General features: G+C 38.3%; 1 protein-coding gene across 2 annotated transcripts in view; it reads right to left on the reverse strand.

The window, feature by feature from the left end:
• The window catches only part of CHST9 (carbohydrate sulfotransferase 9), a 272,481-nt gene that overhangs the window by 86,719 nt on the left and 161,372 nt on the right, over positions 1-24,390 (reverse strand). The window contains exon 4 of one of the 2 annotated variants that reach the window (XM_031003596.3): positions 22,510-22,551. In XM_031003596.3, the coding sequence (XP_030859456.2) occupies positions 22,510-22,551 (42 nt within the window). Of the gene's footprint in view, positions 1-22,509; positions 22,557-24,390 lie in introns of those variants that run through there. The other variant, XM_055368366.2, reaches the window with a different exon arrangement.

The following is a 24,390-nucleotide window of genomic DNA, read 5'->3' on the forward strand; positions in this document are numbered from 1 at the left end:
TTTTGCAAACAATTTTTTATTGCTTTCCTAGAAGTGCTTTTACTTTCAGACGCTTAAGACAAGCTGAGATTTGGATGTGGAACTAGTTAAGAGAGAAAAGAAGGTTCATGGCTTAACTAGGTTGGAGGCTAGTTGGCCTGCTTCTAACTTTGTTTTGCAGAGACTTCATGGGGCTTGGAATAAAGGCATTATTAAAAAAAGACTATGCCCTCCTGATTCTGTTTGCTGTGCACACCCTTCCTCAGATACCTCAGAATGCATGGTGGGAGGGTGGGAGGGCAGGAGGGATAGGACAGAACTTAGTTATTGAGGATCTCATTTCAGATAAGACTACTTACGACAGAAGTTTGGACTGGGTAAAATGTCAACACAAACATGGGTTGTGGATTGGCACACTCAGGTGAGGAATGGCATAGAATCAGAAACACCCACGGAACAGAAGACATTTACCGGGAAGATGGGGGAAAGGCAGAGGGAACAGTGGAATTATGAGATAACAACCTAACTTCTAAACTCAGGGCCAAGCATATACACAACATTTTGTGAATTTCAAAATGCTGCCCCTGCAGAAAGACAATTTTTCAAAGAAATGCCCACTCAAGATTGACAAAGTAAAAAAAAAAGGCACATCCTTTGGGTGGATGAATGAGAAAGAGTCACTCCTTCCTTTAGGCTAATTCACTACTGGGCCAGGACCCACAGCTTGAGAAACAATGTAAGTGAGCTTTCAGCCCCCATTCACCCTGCAGTGCACAAACTGCAGAATCCTACCTGGAGGCCTGCACCATCCTTAATTTTTTTTTTTTTAATTCATTGCTCACTTGGAAGGCTACAATAGCCTTGCTATTTCCTTTATTGCATTATGTAGCCTCCTGCAACAAAAACTGAGCTCTTTGCCAACGTGGATCATCTTGATATTCCTAGAAACCAGGAAGTAAATGCAATATAGAAATGCAATACAGACCTAAGTCCTTGACTTATGATGGATCAGCTTATGATTTTTCAATTTTACAGTGGTGCAAAAGCTATATCCATTCAGCAGAAATTGTACTTTTGAGTACTCATGTAACCATTCTGTTTTTCACTTCAGTAAATTATTCAAAAAATTACATGAGATATTCAACACGTAATTGTGAAATAGGCTTTGTGTTAGATGATTTTGCCTAACTGTAGGCTGATGTAACTGTTTTGTAGGCTAGGCTAAGCTATGATGTTAGGTAGGTTAGGTGTATTAAATGCATTTTCAATTTATGATATCTTCAATTTATGATGAGTTTAATGAAATGTAACCCTATAATAAGATGAGGAGCATCTGTGGATTACAGTTCACAGAAAAGCAAATATTCTATCTTCCTAGGAAAAATGTTAAGAAATTATGCAATGTTAAAGTAATGACTGTGTGAATAAACACATAAATTGTGAAGTTAGGTCAGCAGAGTAGTTTCAAGTGGGAGGAAATGTTAATGGCAGAAATGTGAAAAGATGAAAATCTTTCACTAAGTTAAAAAACTGAAATTAAAATTAATTTATCTGTACATTGTAACTCAACGACATGGGTTGGCTAACTGGATAGAAATCTTATAATTTGACCTAGCGCTACATAAATTTAAAAAAGTTAACAGTATCCTGAAAATAATTTTAAAATAATAATTGTGTGAAAACTGGCATTGGAAATAACATTTGTTGTTTGCGTGAATGAAAAGTTTATTTAAAGGTTGAGGGCAGAGTGAGGTGCTAAGAGTGGCTTATTGAAATCAAAGCTCTAGAGTAATCTGCATAATAATTATCCTAATCATTTTCCTACCAGAAAAACTGATGATGTGTAGACTTTCCCATGACCACATGGCGAGTCAGGGGAACAAGGAATCATATTCATGATTCCCAGTCCCAGACCACCATTTCATTATTCAAGAAGACCTAGATCTACCACTCATGGGAGGTTAGCCCAAAGCTCACAAACTAGGTCGCTGGGTGAAGTGCAGCGAAGTTTTCTTTGTTTCAATTTACAGGATGAAATAATGGGCATGGACCTGGTAAATTGTACTTGCAATTATTTTCTTAATTATAACTGCAGGGTAATTTCCGCAGATAGGGTGTATAATATAGAAAGATTTTTTCCCCCTCACACTAAGGAGTAGGGCAATTGAAGGTCTTCCATTTCTCCTATAAGGTGTTGCTGAGACATCTGATATTCCTCACATATAGCACTTGGTGATTTTTTTGTACTTTACAACACCTGCACATGACAGCCAAAGGAAATGGTGGATTTGGAAAAGAAAATGAATTAAATTGGTTTTTGGGTATCACATGGACAAAAACAAGCTTTTGGGAGTTTTTTTGCTATACTTTTCACTTTTCAATCTATGGACTTAGTCTTGTATATACACCATGAAATATGTTTTTCTGCTTGATTGTTTCCTATAAAAGACTGTAATGTAAGAATGTGTTATTTGCTCCAATTTTTCTCCCCATTTACTTGGATCAGTGTGAGAAACTTTTCTCCTCTAGCCTCAGATAACATGTTATCTATTACCATCACGTTTAGGTAAAACAGAGCCTGGAAACACATTTTATTGATTTCTTATGGAAATAGGAATATGAGTGTCTGGAAAAAAAAAAGTACTCACAAAACAGAGATAAAAACCAAAACCAGAACTCAGTCTCACACCTAATGAAAGCAGAGAAGAACAGTAAAGTGGAAGAACACAACCAGGCATAATGGGAGGAAGAACAGAATGAAAGATAGGCTCGTAAAAAGGAAGAGCAAATTACTGTGAGCAACAGAGGGAAGGAGAATTTCCTCAGGGGAGGATTAAGGAGGGAAAAGGCCAGAGAGAAAGAGGCCACAAGAAAGCAATGAAAAGAATCAAGCAGGGCAGGGGCGTTTTGCTAGGCTTTTCTTTTCTGTCTTTTTTTTTTTTATTATTATATTTCTTTCCTTAACAACACATTTGTGCTTCCAGTGGTAAAAGGCAGAGGCAGAGAAAAGATAAGATTTCTCACTTCAAAATTGTGCCCACTTTTAATGGTCCTTTTTCTCTAACCCATTTGGCACCTAACAATAATCCATCAAGAGAGGTGCTGAATCCTTATGTCGATAAATGTATTTTTTCCCTCTCTTGGAAAGACATATGCTACTAATTGTTTTATTTCAGAAAGTACTTTTGGCAATGCTGATTTTATATCCCTAAGTGCCCCCTAGTGACAAGGTCCAATTTCAAAATCTCTTTCACAGTAATTTTGTTCTAACGGTTTCCCTTTTCGTAGTACAAATGTGGCTGTCGTAGGGACAAACAATCCAACTTTCGATCAATTTATTTTAATTAGGCAGAAAGGAGGGTTTCTTGAGTAGGTCTAGGACACCATAATAAATTACTGTTTTTCTTTATAAATTAATTTATAATTGGAAAAATTCACAGTCCCTTAGAATAAAATCAGGCCTCTCCAAATCACACTATTAACAAAATAAACTATTTGGACTGTGAGTAGTCACATTCCCTTCTCCTCTGTTAAGTTATATGAAGACTCAGATTCCTGACATGGTTTCTTTTAATTCAGTTTGTGAAACAACAAAATAGCAGCACAGACATGAAGAATGACAGGCTATACTTTTCCAGTTATGATTTCTCCTGATCACTTCTGATATTCCTATAATTCTAGCATGAAACATAGACATTGCAAGAATAAATGTTAAGGCTTAAATACTGATTTAGTGACTTGTGTGATATGGGCATATTATGTAATTTCTTTAAGCCTCAGTTTTATGTCTGTAAAATGGGAATACTACTACTACTAATAAAAAGATTATTGTGGGGATTAAATGAGATATTACATGTCAAGCTTTTAGCAGCATCTCTGCATATATTTAGGACTTAATAAATGATAGTTATTAAAATGCTCAGCCCAATAATTTATAGAGGCCAACCTTGGGTCTTTTCTTCTCTCTTTAAAATTTGGTGGAACCGATCTTAATACTTTGAAGCAGAGTCACAATGACCTTTAAATAGAGTGGGGATGATATTTACTTCAAATCGATGCTATTTTTAGATTCTCTTTAGATCCTGAGTACTCAAGAGCTTAACTAGAACATTCAACAAATCCAGTTCTGTTGTACCATATTTAGCAAATTGTCTATGAATTTAAACATGCAAATAGGAGATATTATAACTTCTCTTTGTATATTGTTTTACACATTAAAAGATCCTGGAATATATTTTCCTCATTTTATTGATGAGGAAACTGAGGCACAGAGGGGTTATATCAATTGGTTTCCATGGGGGAAGGGGCAAGTCTCCAGGGGAGGCATCAACATCTCCTGGGGGTGAGGGGGAAGCTCTTCCTAGCTACGAACCTTCTTCTTCCACTAGGGGCAGGAGAAGCTTAAGATTTGAACAGTTCTGCCCTTGCAGTCCCTGAGCCACTATTATTGATGTAAGCATGTTGAATTTCTTAGCCACTTCTGGGATGGAAACAAAGTTAGGTACTACTGGGCTAGTAACTGATTTTGAATGAGAATCTAGGTCTATTATATTTATATTCCCATAGCTACATAAGGAGACTCACTTCTAATTCTTTATTCAGAATTTTTAGCTTCAAATATTTGTGTTTTTTCTCACTTGCACTCCCTGTACCGCCCTAGTCTTACTTCCATCACCTTTTTACAGAGCTAGTTAAAAGGAAAACTGATTAGCATGAAGTTAAAACGATCGGTATGCCACTGGAATTTTCTCTCTGATGTAATCAGAAAAATAGATCTCAGTCTGTGCCCTAAGAGAGGAGGTCCACTGCTCTAGGCTTTATTAATTTTATTTATTTATTTATTTGGTCAGGATCAAGTGCCCATTGATGAATCTATTTTCAGAGCTCTCTAAAATTTATACCCCGGGTGTGGAGAGGGTATGCTATATTCATAGAAAGAAGTCCACCAATTCCAATGAACTTGATACAAATAAGTACTTTGATTGTTCTGAAAACCTCCAGCAATGTGTGGGTCATGAACTGAATCTATAATAGTTTTCCCTGCCATATAAATTTTTATTATAATGCTGTTTGGCCTGTTTAATTATTTAATTTCCATTCACTTGATTTCAAGTGTTGTTGAGATGTCAGAGATCATTAGTTGTTTATCCTCATAGTGTCCTAGATAGCTGGAACAATTGTTTGTTTCTAAAGCCCATTTCCCATCTGCAGTTGCAGCTCTTTTTGTACTACATTTGCTTGCCTCCTCCACCATTCCAGATTCAAATGATTTATGTGATTGCTTCTCAGTCTTTCTGGGATTGCTGCAATTTTTAGACGTTATTTCGGTTCAACCTGTCACATAAAAACTGCAGAGAAAAGTCCAATCTCCCTGAGATAGATTGAGTCAAAGCCAGCAAAGCCAGGTCATTTGAACAGCCTTGGTGCAGGTAAACTAGACACTGGTGAATGGGCAGAGATGGTGATCCTCTCATGGCAATATCAAACACAGCATGAAAGCAGGAGAGAGCACATATTATGCTTTCCGTATTCCAGTCCCCCTTGTGTGTATGTGAGCATGTGTACGTGCATGTGTGTGTGCGTGTATATGTGTGTGTGGGCATTCCATGGAGCTTACTTCAAGCTCCTAAAATTCCAGATTCAACAGGCGCAATCCCCACTCTGGTATCAAAGTCTCCATGGTGGAGAAACTCACTGAAGTGTGGATTCACTAAAATGTGAATAGTTGACAATGCTACCTCTTTATGACATTTTCTGCTTAAGTAACCCTTTCAATTACAACTATTTAATAAAATGGCTGTCTCCTGTTTCCATAGTCAGTGAGAGATGGTGGCTGAGAGAGAAAGACACAGCCAGCACAATATATGTTTTGGAGGTAAAATTGATAGATAGCCCTTAATTGAAAATGCAGACTAAAGAAGAGGGAAAGTGTCCAGTCCTAAGTTTCCAGCAGGAGCAAGGAGGTGACATTTACTGAACTGAGGGATTTTGGAAGAGGGCCAGGGGTGAGGCAGGTAGCACTAATGGCATATCAATAGGCAGGTGGTTACGTGGCTCTCATGTTCTGAAGATAAGCAAGTGAAGAAGAGACATTGGCTTACAAGAGCAGATATAATCACTGTAGGAGGGAAAGAGGATAGATTAAAAAGCAAAAGGCCAAGCCAAGAATAATCCAGTGAGTAAAATTCCAATAGAAGAACAAAACTCAAAGGGATGGAAAAGGAACAGTCAGAAAGGGAAGGGGGAATCCTATTTTTCTAGAAGGAGAGGATAATAAGATTAGGACAGGTCATGTCAGATGGACAATAAAGTGTCCTCTGAATTTAACAGCATGGAGATCAACCATTCACAAGTGCAAATCAGTGGAGTGGCTGGGACAGAGCCAGACTGGGGTGAACATGGAGAAAATAGGGTCTGGGGGGACAGGAAAGGGTATAGATAGCTCTTCTGAAATGCATGGCTAAGGAAAAGAGCTGTATCTGGAAAGGGATACAGGATTCAGGAAGATCATTTACTGACTGATTTATTTTTTGGTGGGGGAGAATACAGAGCATTGCAAATGCTGACAGAAAGCATCCAGTAGAGAAGAGGTTAAAGATCCAGAAGAGAAAGTGAGTCACTCATCAGGGAGGTTCATGGGAGGACACGGAGAAACGAGACCCACAGCACAGGAGGGACGACTCACCACTGATAGGAGGTGGGTCCACTCCTCCCTTGTAACAGGAGAGAAGGAGAAGACAATGAGAGCAAAGCATATTGGTGTATACAGATCTGGTGAAGATATCAGAGATAGATCTCAGCAGGTGCCTTCTATTAACTTCTCTGGAACATGAAAGTCATCCACTGAAGAGGAGAAGAAGATGGGGTTGGGAGATAAAATTTCAAACTAGGGGAGATATGGAATGGTTACTTCAGAGAACTGACCTAACTAAAGAAGTAATTTCAGCATGGTCAAGCAGTACTTTCAAGCATTTGTATTAATAACAACAATCAAGTAGTTAGAAATGAGAGCATATCACATATAAATCTGAAAAGCATTATCTCCCCTCTTATACTTGGTCCCTCCTAAGCATGCTATACTAAAACCAATCAATTTAAATGTAGTTCTTTCTCTAGTTTGTAGTTCTCCACCACTTAATATATCTTTTTGGCTTTGAAACAGTGTGTATTGAGCAGATGTTTCTTTAAGTTGACAATCCTTAATTGGAAAAAGTAAAAATAAATTGCAAAAAGTGTTAAATGAGTTCCTTGCTAGGCTAGGAGTCAGTCGTTCATTCAACTGCTCCCCCTGTCCTCTTGTATCTATCTCTTTTCCCTACCTATCTCGGTTGCTTTCTTATTCCTTTAGCACCTACCACAGTGCTGGGCTCACAGGAAGTATTCTGGAATACTGGCATTCCCTTCTTCTGCCATCATCAGGAGAGTTGAATCTTCAGTGGCCCTTCAATCTTGAGACAGGATTGCGGCAGGTTCTTGTTTTTTTGGTTCTGTTCTGTTTTTTTTTTTTTTCCTTTCCTTTGTCAAAAATACCGAAACTCAGAATTGAAAACCAAAGGAATCACTTGTGAGTGCTCTCACTCTCGTCCTGTGCTCTTCTCTCCCACACATATAGAAATATACCTCTATAGTTCAGGTAGGGTTTTTGCACTGTATATCAAGGACTTAAAGAGGAAAGGGGGTCCTGTTGATTCTGCTTAAATATTTTGTTGCAATTTGTAACAACCTGTAACTCTGATTCAGTCATGGAATCTCAAGTCTTTAATGTTGAAAAGGATCGTACAGACAGTTTCATCTCCCCTCCAGCCTGGACTACACTCTATTTTATGGATGACAAAACCTACAATGGTTAAGTGTGTGTCCTGAGGAGCCCATTCTGTAAAATAATGACCTTAGAGTTTTTATGAACATGACAAAGAACTCTTTCCTAGGAGGAGGCCAGGCATTTACATGCTCATTTTTCTAGCATGGTGTTCTGCACTCATTATTGCTTAATGAATGCTGGATAATTTGAATTCGTTGTTCATGATCCTTTACTAAAAAAAATAAGCACAGATCTTTGGACTAATGGAATTTGCCAAGTCATCATCAGGCTAAGATCTGGGTCTTAGTATAATTTCCCTTCTTTCAGTTCAGAATTAAAATATTATAGATAGGTGGGTGAAGTAATGCCAGTAAGTATGGTAATAAATTTCTGACACATGGCATGCAATCTGTGAGGGCATTCCTTCACTTGGTCCTGTACTTTGGGCAGTAATGAAGTGGAAAATTAAATTAAATAAGCTTTTATTATTCTGTGGCTCTGTTGAAAAGGGTACCATGAAACACTTTAAATAAAAAACATATCTTCTGAAACAAAGCTTCTGAGTTCTTTGGCATTATTGAACTGTGAAGAAGCCTTCCTCTCATCCACTTTATGACTTTCTTTTCTTCTGCTTTTACCTTTGGTAGAATCATATCCATGGTAAATTATTTGGGGTTGCATCAGAAATACACACTTCATGAACCTTGGAGGTAAAACCAGAAGGCATAGTTTCTAAATTAAACCAGCAAAAGTAAAAAGGTAATACTTTTGTTTTACTGTTTTCACTTATATCTAACCCTCTAACCTCAGTTTTCTGTGAAGCCTTATAAGTCTTAGACTGCAATATTTCTAATTCTACTAGGTTCTTTACTTAAATATAATTCTCTCATACTCAGAATCATTCTCCTTTATAACATGTCTGAAGATACATATTCTTTTCATATGACGTAAATTTATTTAAGATCACAAAATGATACTTGACAGCTGAAAGGGAGATCTCATATTCTTAACTTTTAGCCCTGGGGACTTAAGGGAGGTCACTCTCATGGTCTATGTTTTTTTCCTCACTTCGACTTCCTTCTTTTAGACTATTATAATTTTAGTGACATATGAGAAAAACAGCCTCCTCTCCCTGTGTTCTTGTCTATTGTAAGTCATTGGCCACACATGAATGTTACATGACTTGAAGTAATTGTCAGGGTGAAATCAAGACAGTTGTTGTCTTACAGTCAACTCAAGTGATCTGATGTTCCACCAGGACAGAGACAAGGCAAGTGCAATGGGAGGAGTGTGAGGTCTGCTGCCCTACAGCCTCGAACTTGTATCCTAACTCCTCCTCTACTTCCTGTGGGGCTGTGGATGGGGAATGAAACTGCTCTGAACCTTGGGTTTCTCATATACAACATGAAGATAATAATGTCTTTGATACAGAGTTGATCTGAGGATTGAACGAGAGAGAGTTCCCATCTCTCATCGTACTCAAGAATTAGTACCTATCATTACTGTGTATTTTGGCATCAGCAGAAATGTCTCAAGGGATGATGGGAAGCCCCATCTTGATATCTGATTGGGAATTTCCTGATCGGGACTGTTTCTAACGGGCTCAGGACACCAGCTGCAGAAGCTATAGTCACTTGCAGGAATTATGGCCATGAGCTGTCTCAAGGGCAGATGGGTGGGGAAAGGAAAGAGAGGGCAGTGAATACACTCAGCAGACCATCCTCAGGTAGGCAGTGGCTGAGGAGTGACAGGTCTGCTGAGGCCAGGGCTCTTGGGGTGGAACCAGGTATTCAGATATTGTAAAGGCTCCTGGTGATTTCTGATATGCAGCCAAGCTTGAGAAGCCCTGACATGGAGATTAACAATAAGGAGGACTTGAAGCCACAGGAAGATTTATCTCCGGGTCTTTTTGGGTAATTAGTGACATGGAAGTCTGGCCTGGACAATGTAGTAATAAAGTCAAAAAAGAATGACAAAATAGCAAGCCTATAATCATATGCATTAATTTATTTAAATTCCTATAATAAAACACCACTGAAGTGGCTTTCATTTTCTCTTGGTGAATGCAGGAATTATTTTAACAGAGCAGAGAGTGCTCATTGGTGTAAACAGACATGCTTCAAACAGTTCATAGAATCAGGCACACCAATGCCCTGAGTGCAGGGCCGTGAGTGGAAGGTAAGGGATGCCGCCCAGGCAGAATAGAAGAGCCAGGGCCCCATGAAGAAAACTTTGAACCATTCTCAGGCTGGGGAAAAAAACAGACAAGAGCAGCACCATGCAGTAAATCACTTGTTGAGGGGCCAAGTCAGGGTTAGCAGAATGAAGGCTGCTAGAATGAGGAAATCCCACCAGGAAACTAGAGTGGCTACCCAGAACAGGGGTGGACATTGAAAAGGGGAGATCTTTTAAGAGAAGACAATAGAAATAAGTTCAGGGAGCCTTTGAACTTGAATTGCTCAGCTGTCTATTGTATCTATTTATTTTACTTAAAAAGGTTCCAAACTCTCAGTCTCAAGGAGACTGGAATATACCAGTGAGTGAGCTGGGCTTCTCTCTAGAGTGCCAGGCAATGAGCTAGACTCACGGCTTCTGCTTCCCAGTTTCTCCTCTTCAGGAGAGTTCCCACAAGGCCAGCAGGTGCTGGCTGCTGGTGATTCCTGACAATTCCCTGCACACTGGATCCGAAGTTTAGATTGCTTGCCTTCTACTGTCAAGACCACCTTTGCCTTTGCCCTTTGCAACATGGAAGCAAGCTCCTCCTCTTTTGGTGCACAGGCCCACATGTATCTAGTTGTGCTTTGGTCCATGCAAGCCTTTCTACATGATACTGGGGAAAGGGGAGGCGTGCATCTGCCCAGACTCTTGATGCCAGTAGTATGCCCCCAAGTCCATAAACTGACAAATACATAAGTACATTCCTATTTGTTAATTATAATTTATGTACTGTTGACCCTTGAACAATACAGGGTTTAGGGGGGAGCCAACCCCCCTGTGCCATCAAAAATCTGAGTATAACTTTTGACTCCCCCAAAATTTAACTACTGATAGCCTATCGTAGACTAAAAGCCTTACTGATCACATAGTCGATTAACATATATTTTAATGTTATCTATGTTATATACTGTATTTTTACAATAAAGTAAGCTAGAGAAAAGAAAATATTTTTAAGAAAATCATAAGAAAGAGAAAATATGTTCACTATTCATTAAGTGGAAGTGGATCTCATAAAGATCTTCATCCTTGTCTTCACATTGAATAGGTAGAGGAGGAGAGGAAGAGAAGGAGTTGGTCTTGCTATCTCAGGGGTGGACGAGGCAGAGGAAAATTCACATATAATTGGATCCATACAGTTTAAACCCATGTTGTTCCCAGGGTTAACTGTAGTTCTTTACAGTTTACAGAGCACTTTGGCATGGAAATGGAAACTATAAACAAACAAACAAAAAAGACAAATGCTTGCAGTTCAGCAAGGTAGAACAAGTTTTCCCAAATCACACAGACAGGATGTAGTGAACTTAGAACTCTACTCCAGGTGATATATTTCCAAGTTCAGAGTCCAAAATAAAACAAAAGGTACAGTAATTATAAGTCAATTTAATTCTCAATAGTTTTGGACATGCGGCTAAAAATTATAGCTAGTGGCCATCTGTCAACAAATGTAAACTATGAAACTGGATATTAAATTATATCTAATTTAATACACTGTACATAGGATCTAATTTTACATACTGTGGCCTAACAGTGTGCAAAATGTTAGGCTACCCCTATAGTGTACAGTGTCACCTCTGTCATATACCTCTGTCAAACTGGTACAGTGGAGTCCTGCCTTCCAGATCTAATTCTTTCATTACTGTATGAGCTTGGGTAGGGCCACTCAAACTCTGTCATTTATGAAATAAAGGATCATACGATTCAACTAGTAATGACTTTCATGACACATGCAGTATATCCAATAGCAACAAGTGAAGTGGTATCCAAAGTTTCTCATTCCATGAACTTGTGTGGTGCATAATATTTGCCAAGTCTGTGCATGTAATAGCAATAGCTAATTTTCAGAGCATGTTACATGCGCTGAATGTATTGTCCATTTCAGAGCCCTTTACACACAACATTGGCAGATTCATGAATTATTATGTCATTTACCTTTCTACTATTGAGTGAACAGTTGTTAATTTAAATATTCTTTTATAATTTGATTGATCATTTGGCATGAAAAAATTAGGAAAAATAATTAAACAAACAAGAAAGCCAAAGCTTGAGCCCGAGGCCCTGATCCATGACATGAAATTCAAATACACTTATGAGTATCTGAGCATATTTTACTCTTCTAACAACTTCTAAAGATTTAATTCAAGAAAGGACTCCTTGACTTAAAAAAATTAGCAGAGCCTTACTCAAGGTACTGTGCAATTAATATCATTATTGAGAATTTTCCTAGTTGCTTCTCTCTTTTGCATATATTAGCAGCAGGTGTTGTTTTGTATTTAACTTATTATACACATTTTGTTATGTCACAGAAAATCAAAAATTTCATTTTAAAGTTCTAATTACCTAGAATTTCCTAGATGATCATTTATTTCTTGAAAATTAATGTCTTGACACAGTGCCTTTCAAATAATATTAATGTAGAAAATGTAAACTAATTTGAATTTAATAAATTGATTGCCAGCTCTTTCTTTTATGTAAAAGTAGGTTGGGCACACCTTTGGTAACATCAACCCTTTGGAAAAGTTGATAAATAAAATTTAAGTTCAATTGTATTAATGAAATTAAAAAGCTATGATTGTGGTATTATCATAAATAAAATATGTGAGTGCAACAAATATTAAATAACAAGATTCAAGAACTCTGCAACCAGGCCCTCATTCACAAGCCTACAAGAACATGTGCACTTCATTAAAGTCAATGGAGTGTACCAGTTCATCTTGGCATTACTCATAATCGAAACATTTCAATTTTAGTTAACACACACACACACAAAACTAATTTAAAAGTCAAATGAGTAAATTAGTTCTATGCTCCTATGTTCCAATTCCATGTTGATATCAACTAGCTGAATTTAGCCTCAGGAGGTATGAAAAAATATCTAATACAATGAATGGAAAACCTTTTAAAGAATTACAGATCTGTTAAAATGAATGTTTTTGCAACCAACTCAACAAACATATATTTTATATTGTAAGAGCCCCTCAAACTGCTCCATTAGAAAACAGCCAAGCTTAACTACAGATTTACTTCTAGATTTTGAAAGCAGCGAATCAAAAACTAGAGGATTTATATAAGAAATAAAGTCCACCTCCTGAAAAAAACATTTAAATTGAACAGTGATTGATTGAAAAATATTTTCTGTGTACACATTCCCCCAGAAAAGGGGGAATTTTTCTGGTTTACATCTGGTAGATTTCTCAATTGTAGTAAACACTATTCACAACACATTCTAGACATTTTCTTGACCTTTATTTCTGTGATACTCTTCTTTTTTTGCTTTCGCAGTTTTTGTCATCTTTTAGGGCCTCTCTCTTTTCTATTGTCTCTTTTTTCTTATTTCTTTATCAATCTTTAGTGGGGGTCACCAAGGACTCTGCCCTGCATTCCTTACTCATTCATTTCTACATTTTTAGTCTTTTGACTCCACCTATGAAGTTAATGATTTACTTCATGAATACTTGTTTCCATTTGAGCCTCTTCCTAAAACTAGGTTTTATTTATGGTCATTTGCAGATATCTAATGTGATCCCAAAGCTCAAAAAAAAAGTATTAAAATTCCTAGAGTTTTCTGCTGAGATATTCTTGTAGCTGGTGCATTCTGGCTATGCTGCAAGCTCAACGGCCTGGAATTTCATGCCCCATGATTAGACATCCTGGCACATTTCTCCAATTTTTCAGTGTAAAGAAACATACTTTTTATTTTCCAAAGTTTAAATGATCACCAGAGAGGCAGTTGGGGGTGTGTGTGTGTGTGTGTGTGTGCATGTATGTGTGTGTGTGTGCAGGCACTTGCACATCCTTCGGAGAGTGTGAGGGGAAGGGACCTGAGAAGAGGAGAGCAAATGCTGCCTGGCCAGTGTAGGGCATGGAATCAAGGAGGGGACACTGACTTTGACTCTGCACCCAGCTCATCCATCTGCCTGCCCCCAGCTTTGTTGGGAGCGTCCAGTCACACAGACCCCTGCCTCTCCTGGTGACTCTGTGTGGAGGGATACGTGCTAGCATGTGTGTACATACTTCCTAATAGCAGGAAATAATGGCTTGAAAAATTCAAAAGTCAGAGAGGGTTATGTAGGGGCTCCTATACTCCAATAGACTAGGCTGACCAAAGGGTAGAGGATTCCACACATGGTTTCAGGCCTTCTTTTCCTTTATCACTCTGCATCATTTCTATGAATTCTTTAAAACCATTTTTAGTAGAATTCTCTGCTTCTTGTTTCTCTGCAGTCCATATTACCTGCTTCAGATTGATGGTGTATGTGAGATTTGGGTCCCTCGCAAGGTCTCAATCTAAGTCCTGGATATTATTTCAAGACTTTGCTTCAGCCTAATCATGTGACGCGTGGCCTTCTACAAACTTCTTCAGTATATGCATGCACATGTACCTGATGTGGATCCTAAATTCAAACCCACTTGGTGAGCATCCCCCTTTCTGTCTCACTATTCTGTAGACCTCCTGTCTTGAGAATTCTGACCCTGCTCATCCCGGCCATGGGCTATCAGTCACCACTTATAAATGTAAGTTACTTTTTGGGCACTCTAAACAAAAGCATTAATTTTGGCTTATTATGGCTATATACACCTCATGCTTCTTTTGTAAGGAGTGTGGCTTGGCTTATAAGCTGCTGAAAGGCAGAGCAGTCTGCATTGCTATCACCCCTGAGCATGACCAGCATGCTCACCACCGCCTCTTTCCTACCTCACTCTACCTGTTTCTCTCCTCTACTGTTACCTTGGCCTAGAACACGTGGCTTTTACCTGCCTAAGGATTTCACCTTTGCTGCTTTTCCTGCACAGAGTGCTCTTCTCCACTGGTTACATGGCTGGATCCCCCTTGATCTAAGTCTGTGATTAGATGCCACCTGCACAGGCAGGCCCCTGTTCCTGTCTTTATAGCACTCTGTTGCTTCCCTGCAGAAAATCTCACAAAATCAAAAACTGTACCTTTGTTTACTTGATTAACTCTCCCCTCAGACAGTAAGCTCCCGGAGTTCAGGTACCTGGACGTTTGCTCACCACTGTATATCCAGCGCCTAGCACAATATGGGTCAATAAACACTAATCAAAGGAAATAGTGTTAGAGCTTTCCTAAGCTCTAGGTTGTGTTAGAACATTATCTTAATAAAGGTGATGAGGATGTTTTATATATCTATACCTACATCAATCTCTCTTTCTATAGTTGTGTGTGTGTATACATCTATGATGACAGATATAGTATGCACGTATGATATTAAAGACTTTATTTAAATACTGATTTACAGTATTAAATCACTGTATGCAATACATAATATTATTAGGAGAGTTTCATAATTTGCCATCATCCTCTCGCTGCAAAGGTGAGGATAAAGAACAGAAATCATATGTTCTGCCTCCCTGGAACTGAAGTCCTTGCTGAAAGACAGTGAATAATGCTATAAAATCACTTGTGATATAAAGATCATTATCTAAAGTCATTATCATACATGGGACATTCAAACCTCACACTGAGTTTTTCTAGTACTTCAAGCCTGACAATTTTCAAAACACTCAAATTTCTATTTCTACTTTATATTTCTCAGAAAAAAGAGAGTAAACCAAGGAGACACTGGAAAATTTACGGTTAATCACAAATTATTGGGGTATTAAATGCATTTTCAACATAACGATATTTCTGACTTACGATGGGCTTCTTGGGACATAACCCCAACATAAGTCAAAGAACATCATATTCACAAACAGATCTGTGCAAAAATGTCCATAGCAGTCCTATTCATAATAGCCTCAAACTAGAAACAATCCAAATGTCAAAAACAAGATAATGGATAAGTAATTTGTAATGTAGTCATACAGTAGAATATCACACATCAATAAAAAAGGGGTGAATGATTGATATATGCAACGATCTCAAAAATATTATGGCATGTGAAAGGGGCCTTTACAAAGTACATGCTGTGTGATTCCATTTATATTAAGTCCAAGAATAGGCCAAACTAAACTATGGTGAAATACGTAAGAAGTGGTTTCCTGGGAAGTAGAGAGAAGGTAGAAGAAGGGTAGGGAGGTAGGTGATGAGGTTTTGAATTGGAATTGACTGGAAAGGGCAAAGAGAAAACTATTTAGGGTGTGAGATTCAATACCTTATTTTAGGTGGCTGGTATACAGGTGTATATAATTCTCAAAACTTACTGGAATGAGAGAATACTTAAGATCTGTGCATTTTATTGTAAATTATACATCAATTTTAAAATTAAGAGATTCTATTATTTTGTTTAAAATTGTATTACTGAACACTGTTTGGAATATTTCCCTACTTTCTAGGCATGTGAAACATTTTTAGAATTCTTGTATTTTATAAATTTATCAACTTAGTTTATCAAGTATGATGACAACATTAATGCATCCAGTTTCCTTAGATTAAGCCTCAATTTATTGTGAAGTTCAAAAACATAAAGAATTACGAAAACCAAAACCAAAAAGCCTTGTCCAGAATCAAGATCAAATTTTCAGAGATGAATGTCATTGCTACACTATGCCAGCAAGGGGAGTAGTTACACTTTGAGAAGAGCTCCATCTCCATCACCGCTGAATTATCTACGGGGCACTTTAACAAGGCCCCAAAAATGGACTTTTGAGTGTTGTCATGATGGAAATGACAGATCATTTTAATGCAAGAGAAAAAGATTGAAAACCTTGACCCTTTAGATTACTCCGAACCTCAATGAGAAGGAGAAAAATACTTGCTGATCAGCTTATTAGAATATTATGTTCATGTAATTCAGGTACCAGGAAAATATTTAAGAGAATAGCTAAATTAACTGCAGGGTGCCACTTTTTCTTTGCTAATTATTTTCATACAAGAATAATCATACACAGCCCTTTCCCTACAAAAGAAAAAAACCCAACAACTTCACAGTTTATTTTTATATATGTGAGAAGGACAGCCCCAGTGTGTGCAGAAGGTACAAACTGTTGGAAAATCGAGGCTTGGTCTGACAGTAGATAAGGCTGGCAAACAGTACTTTTTCTTTCCCCTGCAGGATAAGGGCTTTTCAGTTGAGATTGTTAGGCTACGAATCTGAAGATTTATGCTGAATTTTAAAAAATATCATCATGTTCATCAATTCTTATAAGATTTGTAAGGCTTAATTCTCACAAAAGCTTAGGAAGTCTGCAGAAAAGTCTCTAACTATCCTTTCCTGCCAACTTTGGTAATCCTGGATTTACAGAAAAGAATGTTCAGGCTGACGGTGGGAAACATGCCCCCAAGCAAGCAGGAGAGAGAGCAGGAGAATGGGCCTGCCAGATATGGACACTTATGAGATGGGTACCGGCCCTCTTTACCCTCTAACCTTCGTGACAACCACACCCTTGATTCTAACACCATAGCACCTTCTTCTCAATTTGTCTCATTCTCCGGAGAAACTGAGTGCAGAGGAGCTAGCAATGTGTGCCCCAGAAAATACCCTGAGCCACTCCCCGTGCTGGGCTGGAGTCTTGACTTATGTTTGGGAACTGTATCTCTGCAATCTGCAGTGCTTGTGAATACAATGTACCTCCCTCCCTTTGCCAAATGAGGGCAAAGACACTGAGTACAGGTAAACAATAGTCCATTTCAGGACCCGTGCCCAGGAGAACATGCCTACCAAATGCAAAGCTCTAGGGCACCAAGTGCCGGTTTGTGGACCCACAGTAGCCTGCAAGGATTAACTCTAGCTTTAAAATCACACGGCACTGCAGTTTGGCACAAAAGCAGCCCTCTACTCCGAGAGAGAGTATGCTATCAATATGTAAAAAGGTATTACCCTTGAATATGTGTATCCTTTTGCTGGTACATAAACCCTGCCTCAAGATATTCTTCATGAAATTCCAAGGAACATTTCTCAGTTCAATGACCCTAAGAAATGATTTTGAATTACTCTCCACTTACAAAATAGAGGAAAAGTATTTTCTTTCAGTTCCTGTAAATGGAGGCCTAGAGACGTAAAGGAGTCAGAGTCAGAAGAGTCAAGTTTTAGATTCTGCTTTGAACTATATCGAGATCTCCAAATCGGAGATGCTAGTCTGGGTTATATTCTTGCTGTCAAGGACTCACAGAATTGGTCCAAATTGACCACTGTTTCACTACCTGGCAAAAAAAAAAAAAAAAAAAAAAGAGAAAAACATGTTAATGACGTGCCACTGCACACCTGTCCCTAATGTTGGCTTTGCCACTGAATGGATGTGAGTCTTGTGTTCTAAGTGGGAAATAAACTAAAAGACCATATTCCAAGGATTACTAAAATCTGTGAGATATGTAAAGGATAGAAACAAGAGTGAAAAAGAACATACACAAAGAACCCAGAAATGGGAGACATGTTGATTACAGGAGGAAATATAAGGAGGGTGTAATTAGGGTCAAAGAAATAAAATGAATAGATACTTGTCTTTGCATTTGTTTTTAATGAGTGGTGAGTTGCTTTCTTGAGCAGACAACTGGGTACAAACCAGGCAGAAATAAAATGGGAGTTGTAGAGGGTACTGGCGGGGGTGGGTGTCTGGCATGACACTAGGAGATTAAAGCACCTTGGAGAAAGGACTGATGTGCATTTGTAGAATGGGAGAGAGTACCCTGTCTGAAACCATATTAGGAGACACATTACTTGGTGCTTCCTACCCTGGGAAAGGCAGGGCTGCACTTCAGTGTGGTTCATGCTGTGTAGGGAAGTCCCACCTGTGGGGTTGAGGGTAGTAATGTGCCATGGGGCAATCTCCACATTAGCAGGTTACCACAGTGGACCGAAAGAAATGTACAGGAAGCAAGGTGCTTGGAAGTGAATTTCACGTGATTCATGTTGGAAGTCACAGAAGAGTGGGCTTTGGGAGCCAAGGCTGAGAAGAGAGAAGAAAATGCTCTGGGTCTCTCAACCCCTAATGAGTCTTTGGAGCTGTCTTTTCACAGGTGCCTGGAATTTTGTCCAATTGGATAGTTTTTCCCAGATGTTTCAAATGTTATTCATGGGAGATGTTTATATTCATTATCTCCAAAGATCTTGACTAGGAGCTAGCACTTTGCATTTGATATATCCTTAATGAATAGCCATTGACTGAGGGAATCAACCATGCTCCCAAATGAGGAATGTGTCTTATATTAATTAAAATAGGAGTCAATAACGTGCAAGATATAGCCTATATTTCCTTTATTACTGCCATTTGGCAAATTGAGGATGAAAGCTCTAACAATTCAAATCCCTCTCGGAGGTAAGTTTAGTAACTATCAAGAAAGATCTTGGCAGCTCTCTCTTGGGGTCCCCAAGGCTCACTAAACATTTTAAGAGGACACTGAACATTTTCCTAGTGGATGGTGAGATAACTCACTTCCAAGTGTGGGAGGAAGTGCAATCTTGCCTGTTGCAACCAGCAAATTCTGGAATGAGGTTTAGACTTGGTGCTAAAGGTGCGAGGGGCAGGTAGCATGCAGTCTGGCTCCTTTTTATTAATAGTTAGCTGAAACTTTACCTTTCTATTTCAGACGAGGTGGACAGCTTTTTTATTACCTTATGTGCTAGGGAAGAATGAAAGTTCAAGTGAAAGGGGAGGCTGGGAATAGGCTGCAGTTGGGATGTGAGACAAGGGTGGGAGGTGAGAGGGTAGGAGGGTCAGGCAGGGGTCTGGCTGGCCACTGTCCTAAATCTGAGCAGTAGCGTCAGGGCTGGAGGTTAGCTGATGGTGACAGCATATAACCTTGGAGGCATCTGGCTGCTCAGTCCTTTGCACAAGCCACTCACTTACTTGACAACAACAAATCACAGGATCACAGGCTGCGGACTCTGAATAGAAAGGGCGCCATTCTGTCAAACTAATGCTGAGGCCAGAGAACAGGGCCTCTAAACTTCTGAGATCTGCACTGGCCAACGTTTCCAATTGTCCCCTCAATGGCACTTGCTCTCAGCCACTAGTATACCTGCTTTGATCTACCCCAACCCCAGACCATCAATTCATTCATTTTGATTGCTCCAGAGTACACAGGTGTGGCTGTACCTGCAAACTCATGTTTTCAGGATGGGCTTTTAATTCCACTCAAAAATATTTTTCCATGTCTCTTTCTTGTCTTGCTTCCCCATTGCAGAATTTTTTCCTCTTTCCCCAGAGACAAGCTCTTACTCACAGAAGACAGTAACCCAGTGGTTCCCATCTATACAGCACACATGGTGGATAACATATCTTTAATGCTCTCAGTAACCCGTGTAAGCTATGCGCTGTTGTCCTTATTTTATTTGATTTTTTAGAGATAGGGTCTCACTGTGTTGCACAGAGTGGACTGCAGTGGCTGCTTACAGGTACAATAATCATCACACACTACAATCTTGAACTCTTGGCCTCAAGCAATCCCCTACTTTAGCCTCCTGAGTAGCTGGGATGACAGGCACATGCCCCTATGCCCAGCTTGTCCCTGTTTTATAAACAAGAGCTCAGTGAGGTCACCCAGCATGTGTTCTGGCCAAGTGCATTATAGTTTATAAAATGCCTCCACATGTGTTATGAAGTTCTCTGACCTATGAATTGCATGTTATTATTATCTCCATTTCACAGATGGTAAAATGGAAATTTAGAGGGGTTATGTGACCTACCCATGTTGCATTGTTCATGGGTGGCTGAATTGAGTTTCGAACTTGTGTCCTCCTATTCTACATCCCATGTTTATTCACAGTATAGTGGCAAGAAAATGGAAGCTTTCAGGCATAAACTCTCTCAAATTTCTTTATATCCATCTTTAAACTCATCTTAGTTTTTCCCCACTCATCCTTTTCTCCTGTCTCAGGAAGAAGTTGATTCTATCCTGTGTTCCTAAAAGTTCTCTCCTGTGCCCTTGAATGATCTTATTCATTTCCATTTCTTCACATTTCAACTCTTTATGCAAAAGACTCTCAAATCTTTCTTTCTCTAAACTCCAATTATTGTTTTCGACCACTTAAAGGGTATCTTTTCTTGGTAATATACCTTTATGTATAGACCATACACTACTCCCACATTCCCTCAGCTCTATACAACTAACTCTAAGTCTACGTTGTTTTACTTGGGCAATACATGTGCTTTGATGTCTCCATGCTTTTGCTTGTACTGCCTGAAATGCTGCCCTTCCCTTTCTCTACTTGTAGAAATTCCATTCATTCTTTAAAGAATCAGTTCAAGCGTGATAACTGTTACTGAATATTTCCCCAACTCTTCCTGTTAGATTTAACAGTGTATTCTGTGCATTCCCAAAGTACTTTGTTTTTTGGGATAACACATTGCTTATCACATGAGAAAATCACTTGTCTCCATCTGTGTCTCAACTTATGGGCTACCAGTAAAGTGAAGACAAAAAGAGAATTTTATTTATCTCTACATCCCTTGATGCAATAAGCATGGCCCTTGGCTAAGTGTTTATTGAATGAATAAAGGAATAAATGGATGCATGGTGACTCAGTTACTACTCCGATTTTTCAACATACCCCTAGGAGGGCATGGTCTGATTTTGTTTTTTTCCCTCACCTCAAATCTTTGCTATTGCCCTAGGAATCTGACTTGCTTGCTTTGCAAAAATGTTGAGTTTTAAATGAAAAAAAATGTTACCTGCCATGTGAGATCATGAAAAAGAAAATGGAATAATATATCTTTTTTTTCTTGTAAAGTAAACATACTACTGTCATCTAGGTGATCAACATTACAGATATGCATCCCAAAATTAGAATTTATATTTATAAATTTTTAAGATAATAGGAATTGATCATCTCCTATTACTAAATGCTTCCATCCACATGTTACACAATAGTAAACCTCATTAGATTAGAATAATTAGTTTGGAAAGGAGGAGAGGAAGATCTAGCCTGAATTATGGAAGTCAGAATTTATTACTTTCAATACTATTACCTGCCAATAAAGTCTGTCTAAGGGGATATCTACTTCATGATCTTAATAATCTTTATTTTACAGCTGAATCTTTTTGCCTAAAGACCACTGTATGCCAAAGCCATGAAAACAATGTATTCTTTTTACATGGGTCACAAATATTCCATTTCACTTAGCAAATCCATTCCTTGCAGAAAATTCAAAGCTAAATTTCAGTTTAGTCTAGATCAAATTCTCAAGCATTGTGTATTAGCAGTATCTGAATTAATGAGGTTTTACTCTATTCATAGAGGAAGACACTTTAAAAAATAGACTATAGTGCAATGTGCCAGGAAAGTGTTAAGTACTTTTAAAATAAAAATAGAAAAATATGTAAACTTTTTCAAATAAGGTAAACACCATCCTATATATAACTGAAATCAGTCTTCAGAGCCTTTAGTTTCCTTTGTAAATCCCTTGAGGACAAGGATCATGGTTTGCTTGCTTTTTCTCCCCACTCTCCAAGACTTTATGCACTCCAAAAATGCCACCTAGGCTGTGCTTCCTAGGGATGGCTATCATCAGCAGAATAGGTGCTTAAAAGCCACACTCTGAGGTTTTCAGATATTCTAGTTGTTGCTCTGCTTATCTATAACTACCCAAGATTCAAACATCATGAGGAAGTTACTCACTGATTCTGGGTACAGGCCGCAAGTACTTCACTGGTCCCCATCCTGAAAAAGAAGAGGAAAGAAATTCATATATTACCATCACATCCAAAGACATTTATAAAACTTTCTACACAAAGATGCCTCAAAGCCTCTCATATTTCATTTGTAACAAGGAAAATGATGGGAAGGGAGAGGGTCATGAAATAAAATGTGTCATCCCCTGTGTTTCTGGCCTGATTAAGCTTGGTGTCACTTATTAGGAAACCTGGCATTACCATGAAAATTTGGTATAGAAAAGCCTGGGCTTTGAGCCTGTACTCTTTGTGGCAGGGAAATGGAGCCAGGGACTGGGGGGTGGGTAGCATTGGAAAATGACCATCACAAGGAAGACAATTTCCTTTGATTCTCAGCATTCCACCCCATAACAGATCAATGTGCTAATATACAATATTTTCATTTATTAATAAAATCTTTGTGTAAAATTGAGTACTTGGGCTCGATGTCTTTGGGTGAAATTGAGATAGAGATGCCATGTACAGCTCCTGGCATTGAGTATTAGTGGCCCACTATTGGATGCCTTAGTTTGGGAAGCTTGGAAGAGTAAATGAACAGAAAGCTAGGATAAAAAAGAGGGCTCTGAGGCAGCAACCCCACGGATATTTAAATTATCCAGAACGAATGATAGTTTATTCTGTAGTAAACAGCTATAAGAAAGAAATATTAAGGTTTTCCTTGAACCGGTGATTTTTCATGGTGATTACCAAGGGCATCTTTCTGCCAGATGAAGTTGGCCTATTGTAACATGGTATATTTCTTCTGGCCTAGTCACCTATGGGGAGAGGAGAGCCTCAGATCCTTCTGAGAACAATCTTACAGAACAGTAAGAATGTAATTATATGACTACTTAGTTTTTGGCTTTTTGGGTTACATGGTTCCATTTCTTTCCTTTAAAACATTATATATATATGTATGTATATATATAATATGTATAATACAACATATTATAACATATATACTATATGTCATACCATATATTTTATATAATATATCACTATAATGAAATATATATTATATAATACATTTACATATATTATATATTAATATATAGTCTATTCTGTATTTTATAAATCTATATGTAATGTTTTGCTCTCTGCATGCCTTTTAAAAAATATCTTTCAACATATGTTGACTAAAACTTGAATGAGCACTAAAGGATGGTGTGGCTTAAGCAATGGTAGGATTGTCTGTCCTGCTAGCCTGCCTCATTTAAATCACCTAGTCTCAGTGTGACTCATTTATAATATTGCTTTGCTAACCCTAATTGAGATAAAAATCTTATTGGCACTTGTCTTTTAAGTTATTTTTTAGCAAATTTCACGTGTGCCAAAAAATACCAGTTTACACTTGCATCAATGATATGCTATTCTGTTTTTAGAATCATTTAAAGCATATATCCAAGGGCGTTTTTAATTGTCTTGTTATGAACTTCCTGGTGTAAGGTACTGGCCATTCTACTTGATTTAGTAATATCTGCATTTTGGAGGCAGGTATTTATGAGTCATATAGCTCATCAGTAAGTCACAGGTCCTTCAGTACAACTGATCCCCAGGGGCTGGACCTGGATATGTGATGCATTGCTCCCACCCAATTTATTGTAATTGCAACTCTATATTTACCTGTTCACCCAGGTAATGGTAGCATGATTAAGGTCACACTATCATGGCTTAGTGATAAGAATATTGTTTAGACTAGAACAAAATCTTCCTCCACACAAAATTGATTATTTCTAGCATATTATCATTATTTATGCAGGCTGTCACTGAATCAAGGAAGGAAGTTAAATTGGTGTGGAAAAACTGGTTATTCAAAAAATCTGCTTCTTTATATCCTACAATATTCTGG

This window comes from Gorilla gorilla, chromosome 17 (assembly GCF_029281585.2).
Source record: "Gorilla gorilla gorilla isolate KB3781 chromosome 17, NHGRI_mGorGor1-v2.1_pri, whole genome shotgun sequence".
NCBI lineage: Eukaryota > Metazoa > Chordata > Mammalia > Primates > Hominidae > Gorilla > Gorilla gorilla.